Source organism: Oncorhynchus mykiss, chromosome 7 (genome assembly GCF_013265735.2).
Source record: "Oncorhynchus mykiss isolate Arlee chromosome 7, USDA_OmykA_1.1, whole genome shotgun sequence".
NCBI classification, from domain to species: Eukaryota; Metazoa; Chordata; class Actinopteri; order Salmoniformes; family Salmonidae; genus Oncorhynchus; species Oncorhynchus mykiss.
In genome coordinates this window covers 43,499,796-43,507,967 of record NC_048571.1, presented here as the reverse complement: position 1 = coordinate 43,507,967, position 8,172 = coordinate 43,499,796, and the positions used below count along the sequence as shown (strand labels likewise).

At 42.4% G+C, this 8,172-nt stretch overlaps 1 protein-coding gene across 3 annotated transcripts in view; it reads left to right on the top strand.

Annotated features, from left to right (window-relative positions):
* The first annotated feature begins 1,495 nt into the window (after window positions 1–1,495).
* The window catches only part of LOC110527813 (twinfilin-2), a 13,587-nt gene continuing 6,910 nt past the window's right edge, over window positions 1,496–8,172 (top strand). For 2 of the 3 annotated variants that reach the window (XM_036983286.1, XM_036983285.1), the window contains exon 1: window positions 1,496–1,845. In XM_036983286.1, coding sequence (XP_036839181.1) covers window positions 1,749–1,845 — 97 coding nt within the window. In that variant the 5' untranslated portion in view covers window positions 1,496–1,748. Of the gene's footprint in view, window positions 1,846–3,101; window positions 3,377–8,172 lie in introns of those variants that run through there. The other variant, XM_036983287.1, reaches the window with a different exon arrangement.

Sequence of the window (8,172 nt, the reverse complement as noted above, 5' to 3'; positions counted from 1 at the left end):
CTTTGTACGAGGTAAGGTAGTAGGTGCCAGGTGCACCGGTTTGAGTCTCAAGAACTGCAATGCTGCTGGGTTTTTCATGCTTAACAGTTTCCCATGTGTATCAAGAATGGTCCACCACCCAAAGGACATCCAGACAACTTGACACAACTGTGGGAAGCATTGGAGCCAACATTGGCCAGCATCCCTGTGGAACGCTTTCGACACCTCGTAGAGTCCATGCCACGACGAATTGAGGCTGTTTTGGGGACAAAAGGGGGTGCAACTAAATATTAGGAAGGTGTTCCTAATGTTTTTTACATTCAGTGTATAGTTCAATCCAAACTGTCTAACGATATTCATGACAAAACCTGACTGTTGATTGCACCTCATGAGTCTGACAACAACCTGTATCAGAAACTCACTTCACAGTTTCACTTTCACAGTTAAACATAACATACTTCAAATGCAAGGGGGCTTTTGATTTCCATTCAGCGTAGCTTTTCAGCGGGGACACACACTTTGACGTCTTCTATAAAAGGTGACCAAAAAAAAACATCAACTAGTTGCATGCATAAAACCACTGTGGAGAGTTCATGCAGGTGTCTCAGGAGAGACTAACACTCAAATGGCCGGAAAAACACTGTGATGTTCATAGGCCCATCCATGAGCTGAGGTGTCCAGAAGAAAGACAGTCGTAACGTTTCCAATGGATGAAAAGGATTTCACTCAACACATGATCCTTTTCATCTGGTTTAAAGCATTAAAAATAAAAATGCTGAAGAAGAATGCTGTTAAGAATGCTGTTAATATTCATGGGATTCTTTTATGATCTGAATTCCTTTCGGTATTAGACAACCACGCACCAGGGAATGGCCTGCCGCGGCTGAACTTAAGCACAGCTGTTTATGTCACAGGGGTCATATTCATTGATTTGACCAAGGCCTTTGGTCTAGTTGGTATCTCATTCTCTTAGATAATCTGAACACATTTGGGGTTTGCCCAAAGGCTTTGGAAATGGTTTTCTAGGTAACAATAGAAATCAGTGTTACAAAAGGAGGGCATTAAGTTCAATCACCGGGAAATATAATTAACGGGTGTGCCGTTCGTTTCAATACTTGGACCATTGTTATTCTTCGTGGCTGTGAACTGTGCATTAACACAAATGTTCCCTTGTGACAGTGTGCCATAAACATACCATACATGTCCACCAAAGGCATATCTTTGTCAGTCTTTGTCATGTGAATCCTCAGTCCTCCAACCACTTCTCTCCAGTGCACCAAATCACATTTAAACATAGTTGAAAACCCTTTAACAGAAATGTCACTGGGTCAGGGCCTCAGGTGAGTTTGATTATAAGGTTTTCGTGTCACTTTTCTGTCTCTCAAGCAGACCATGGTGGGGTGGGGGTGGGGAGGCAGACATCCAAGGCTGGACAGTCAGTGGCAGCTAAATTTGGGAGAGAGGGGATCAGGTTCCCTCTCTGAACGCACATGATCCTGCCCCAGTTACTCGAGCTGTGTCCCCCTCTCATACTGTCCCACTCACTCAAAGACCTCATACACTCAAGCAGCGATTTCAGACACTTAGACCAGCGCTTCGTCACACAGACTTTATCAGCGCTTTTATTGCCACAGGTTATCCCATTGTGTCTCTCTTTGTCTGGGCTGAATCTCCACCGTTCGCTCTGGGACTTGGCTTGGCTCTACCTTCTCTCAACCCCTCCCCCCTACAGCACCCGGAGGGTGGGACAGACTTCTTGCTGACCCACAATGTTTCTGGTTCTTGTTGTGACGCCGGAACTAAGGGAGTTCTTGGCCAGAGCAAGGGGTGGAGCTGTCCGCCTCATCAAGGTGCGGATCCAGGACGGTGAGTAACCCAGGGGACAGCGGTTGGACAGGAGGGAGGGATCTTGGCAGGACAGGAGGGATCTTGGTCAGGCAGAGTTGACATAAGATTTATCTAAAATTGATAACTTTAATTATTTCACCTATTATGTGATTAAATTGTTCTAACTGTGTGTTTGTATCAGGATGTGTGTATTTGTGAAGGTGTGTGTGTGTGAGTTAACCCAAAAATCGAATCAAATTTTATTCGTCACATGCGCCGAATACAACAGGTGTAGACTTTACCGTGAAAGGCTTACTTACAGGCCCTTCCCAATGATGCAGAGTTAAAAATAGTAACTCAATAAAATACACAAGAATGAAGCTATATACAGGAAGTACCATATCACTGTGCGGTGGTACAAGGTATTTGAGGTAGATATGTACATAAAGGCAGGGTAAAGTGACTAGGCATCAGGATATATAATAATAACAGTAAAAGAAAGAACAGCAGCCGCGCGCGCGTGTGTGCGGTGTCGTTATGCGTGTGTGCACGCGCATGTAGTGTGTGTGTGTGTGAGAGTGTCAGTGTAGTGTGTGCGAGTGTATAGTATTGTGAGTGTGCATAGGTAGGGTCAATACAGATAGACGGGTAACCATTTGATTAACAATATAGCTGTCTAATGGCTTTGGGGTAGAAGCTGTCTGTGAGCCTTCTGGTCCGACAGATGATGCTCTGGTACTGTATGCCCGAAGGTAGCAGAGTGAACAGTCTTTGGCTTGGGTGGCTGAAGGCGTTGTCCATTTTTTAGGCCTTCCTCGGACACCGCCTGGTATGTTGTTTGTTGTTCTGCTGTTCAGTCCCTTGATTGTGTGGATGCTGCTAATGGAGATGTCATCGAGTTGAACAAAAAAACAAACATTTCACAATGTGTTGGGTAACTGAGGCCACATGTGTTTGGTCAGATGATGCATTCAGTCTGATGAAAGGGATTGCAAGAGAGACTGACAGCTTCACTCAACTTTGTAATGGTTGGCATGTTTTCAAGGTTTATATGATCCAGTTGAGATATGAAGTTACATTGAACTCTCATTCGGAAGGGTTATGGAAAATATGACCGGAGTCCTCATTGGACTCACTGTCTAATGATGCCAATGACAAAACCTGTTGATTGCACCTCAGCACCTGAGGTGCAATCAATAAATATAACATTCATTAGTCATCATGATTTGTTTTCCAATAAGAATGACACAGTAGTTAGTGCAGCTGTTCATTAGCTGTGTGAAAGGCATTCATGCTATGTGCCAGACTGTGCATGTGTGAAACAGACCATGAGGCAACAGGACATTTCATGATGTACATCTGGGATGTTTACATCTTGTTTGGGACATCTTGTCTGGGCCTACTGACACTCTATCTGGGCCATTTGTCATATTGTAGTAATCTGAGACTTTCTGACTGATATGGATCTGGTGTCTGGCTCTTTTTTGGGTTGTCTCTGGGTAGTTTAAGGGCCGTGTCTAGACTCTGATGTCTGGGCCTGTTTCCAGGAGGCCTATGGGCCAACAGTCAGGCAAGTATTTTTTATTTATTTTTATTCCACCTTTATTTAACTAGGCAAGTCAGTTAAGAACAAACTCTTATTTACAATGACAGCTAAACCTGGGGTGGCAGGGTATCCTAGTGGTTAGAGCATTGGACTAGTAACTGGAAGGTTGCAAGTTCAAACCCCCGAGCTGACAAGGTACAAATCTATTGTTCTGCCCCTGCCCCTCTGTTCCTAGGCCGTCATTGAAAATAAGAATTTGTTCTTAACTGACTTGCCTGGTTAAATTTAAAAAATCTAAAGAAGGAACATTAGATAAACTTTTTCAGCTAGTTGGCTGTCAAAATTGCACTGATAAACGATGGGGAACTGTAGCCTCCTCATCTTTCTGCAGCTTGCCTGCCAATACATGCTTGTCCCAACCAAGCACCCAAGCGAACTGGCTAAAGTTGGCTAGTTTGCTAGCTAGCTACATCCACACACAAATGAGAGAAAAGCTCACTCTGGCTATTTTACTCGTAGCAGAGCTGGTTAGGCTGTTTACATGACTAACTATTACTTTTTACCTACGTTTACTGACACTGGTCATATTCAGTGGGTGTTGCACATTCGTAAATTGATAAGTATTTTTGTACACACTCAGACAAGAGTGCTCTGATATCGGAGTAGATAGCCAAAGTGAATTTGCGAACACAAGAGATATGCTAACTGGATAACAGTAGCTCAAGTTCTTGCTAGCTAACCAAATGACATCTGCATCTTTAGCTGTGTATAGCCACCGAAAAACTACACGAGGGGGAAAAGTCAGCACCCACTCCTCCAATGGCATGACATGACATCCTCCTAGCAGCTAGCCAGCTAGCTATCTAGCTAATGTTAGGCTCCGTGTTTTTAGTTTGCTGCATAAATAGATACGCTAGCCTATTAGCTACGTTATGACTGACTTGTGATCATTGCCCTTGCTAGTTTTACTGTATTGACATTCCCATCCTTAGTTACATTTTCATTTTTTTGTCCAGAATACTGAGTCATTGAAACTGAAACAGTGCATCCCGACTGGAGGCAGCAAACAATGTACCAGGCCATCTGTGATTTACAACCTGATAGCAATATTTTTTGGACTACCAAGAAATGTATTGGTGAATTATATTAATCATGCCTCGAACTGCATCCATCTATTCTGCCCACAACAATGCCTTAGTGTACGTCATGGAACGTTGAGACAAATAGAACCTATTTTTAAAACCTTTTATACATTTGGTTTTGTAGCATTAACTGGGAATTAGATTTTTATTTTTTATTTTTTACAGATATTATGATTGTCTGTTTGTTTCATATCTTGTTTCAGATTGGGTGGGCCTATTAGGGCCCGGCTCCCCGGATCCACCCAGGCCCATCCATGTATGTACTGTATACGCTGCAAACAGCGCATGATGACAATTGCGCATCACAAATAGCCTAACCAACACTTCAGAATAAACTTTTTCAATACCTGGTTTACATACCCATTGTTTCCTTAGTTAGCATTTACTGGTAGATATCATAAATTGAAATGTCTTTCCTACCCTACCCGCTACTGATGTCATTCTTCTGTGAGCTGCTTCATGCCAAAACCAGTTGAGAGCCGCATGCTCTCGCTGCCTGCAGATGATGTTCCACTGAAACTAGGCTGTGTGCTGCAGGCATGTGAATATATTTCACAGGCTTTGCGATTGTGTAGGCTACTTTGTGCTTGATTTCTCTACTGTACTACATCATTGATAAGTTGTATACCTCTACTCAGTGGTTATTTTAGCATGTAAATCTTGGTGGGGCAAACTCAAAAATACATGTTTTAGATGCATGCCGGCAAAGCCACAACACTAAACAATAGATTCATTGCACTATAATGGTGACAAACGGTGGCCACAAACTGTTTTGGCCTGCACATAAAACTGTCCAAACTGCAGTCTCAACAGCAGTCCCAATAATTTACCACTGCTACACCTGGATATCAGCGGAGCCTTGTCTGACAGCGAAACAGTTAATTCAACCTCATTTACTGCATTTTAAAAAACACAGCTGACATGGCTGACTTGCTTAAACAAATCTGGTTTCTACTGACAATTGAGATGTACAAACTATGGCATAAGGGGATGAAAAGTGGATAAGAGGCCATCTGTAGGATGGGATGATAGGATAGGATGTACTTGGTCAATTTAACTATATTTTCAGCACTTTTGAAATGTACAATGACAGAATTCGGAACATGGGCCTTTCTTACAGTATTCTCCCTGTACACCAAGTCAGAACCGTAGGATAAATAGATTTGATTATTACATTTCTCTAAAACAGGCAATAGGCTACATGTGCACCACCAAGTAAGAACAGCAAGCTAGGGGGGCAAAGGGACCAGATTATTTGGTAGAGGCACATGGGATACTAACAGCTTACTACACAACATACACTTAGTATTACTTTCTTAGCTACAGTATACATATCTCCTTGGAATATTATATAATTTATGCAGCAGCATTGAATACATTTTTGGATTTACCTTGTTGTGCTGTGCTCACTTGAACAAGAAAGTGGCGCGGCAGTCCTTCGTGGGCAAATTTTGTCATCAAACTTTGTCATCAAAGTCTGGCCTTCAACTGGGAACTTTGAAAAGAAACAAGGTCGAATCATGATGACATCAGATGATCTTCAGGTCAGAGCTCTAGAAAGAGGCCCAGGTTCCCGACTCGGCAATTACGAGTTGGATGACCGTTCAAAACTTATATTCCTATTCAGAGCTAATTTATTTCAGAGTTCTCAGTTGTCTTGAACTCACTGAAGTCTGAGATTTCCCATTTCCAAGTTTCCAGTTGTTTTGAGCGTGGCAGAAGTCATGCTGGATTGACAGCATGGCCAATGTTAAATCTTTATCCTTTTAAGCTTGAAAAAGAGACCCTTAAACCCAGGCTTGGACCCCACACCCACTCCACTGAATAGCAGGCTAGTGATTGCTTTGCAATGCTTGCAGTTAGCCACTGATTCCTTCCAAACCACTCATTGTTGATTTTTTTATTTCAAACTTGTTGTGTAATGTTGATGTCCAATGGCCGGTGAGCACTGATACGTTTTATTATTAATTTCTCTTCATTATTTTTCTTCATATGACAAGGATTGAAAATGATTTGCCAGTAGATTGTCAACTTGATTCATGATGGTGACTGCTAGCTTGCTAGATAAGATTTTTAAAATATGATGTTGACATGATCAGTCCAATCAAATCACGGTAGATATAACGTGATTTGACGTCATTTTATCTGTGGCGAATGACCTTGAGCCTTCTTAGATGGACACTTCTAATGTAACTCTATGGTAGCACCTAAGGGGCTAAAATTTGTTAGCTCTACCCGTAGATTTTGTGGTGAATAAGTGTCCCCATGAGTGACAGAACACTGAGCCAATCACGGCGCAACTAGAGAACATTACCAACCCCTACTCTCCGTATTTTCCTCTGGCTGCCCCACCCCCACAGAAAGCACTGAGCTAGGCTAAAACACCTGCATTTTGGAGCTGCCTTACTCAAGAAAGCAAAAAAAAGACCAAGTTTGTATGTGGCTTTATTAGCTCAATGACTATTACATTTTTTTTTTTACATTGTTTGCAAACTGATATGTGACACGTATTAATGCCAAAATAACATGCAAAACAAGTGGGTCTCTGCCCCGAATGATGGGTTGCCACTACCTCTACTACACTACTTTGAAAAACACCAGTAGGGATTAAGAAGTGCCCACTGAAAACCAATTGGGTATACAGTGTATACCTGCCTATACCCTCCACTACACCACTGGCCCTTTGGGTTTTACAACAAGTGCATTCTCCTACATGAGTGAGCTGGTATTACGGTTGCTGTCCTTTCAGTATCACCAACCTGTCACACACTGAAGGCCTATAGGTTCACCACTGCGCAAACATCTCTGTAATAGATTAATCTTTCAATAAGTGTATATATTTGACCTGGCGAAGCAGTTTTATGAGTTGACTGAACGGAAGATGATAATTTCGTTTTTTTCTCCACTGGTTTCAGGAAGACATGATGTGTCCTCACTGTCCGAGAACGATTTAAGACCAAGTACAAATGTATCCGACACCGAGACAAGCCCCAGACACTCAATATGTGGTCTCGAGACTGGACTCGAGATCTCGAGTCCTACAACACTGATCCTTAGTAGCTGGTCACTCAATACTATCCTCTCAGCAACTCTCAGTAATATGACAAAATGTGTGTGTGTGTGTATGTGTGTAAAAGTCGGTACAAGGATAGTAAAACAAGGACAATTCTACCTCATGGGGACATTTCCCACGTCCCCATGAGGACAAAGGGTATTTTTAGTTTAGGGTTAGTTTAGGGTTAAAATAAGGGTTTAGGGTTTGGGTCAGGGGTTAGGGAAACTAGGATTTTGAATGGAAATACATTTTAGGTCCCCATGAGGATAGAAGAACAAAACGTGCGTGTGTGTGACTGGCTGATGGAAAGTATGTGTCTGTGCTGATAGTTGGAATGCGTTGGGGCTCAGAATAGCAACTGCAGTGATAGATGGTCAAGAAATCCCCCTGCACCCCTCAAGGACATTGGACTTTTGGTCTATGTGTGTATGCAGGTTTAAGAATGGGCATGTGTGCACTTGCCTTCATGTTTTGATCATCTGTTTGTGGTTGGATGTCGTTGAGTTGTTCTTTGCGAGTGTGTGTGCGCATCTCGTCTGTGACCTCATTTGATAGTCCTAGCAATTAGTGAAAGATTTCTAGTAAATAGCACCAACGCATCACATTGTAAACACAGAAGCTCC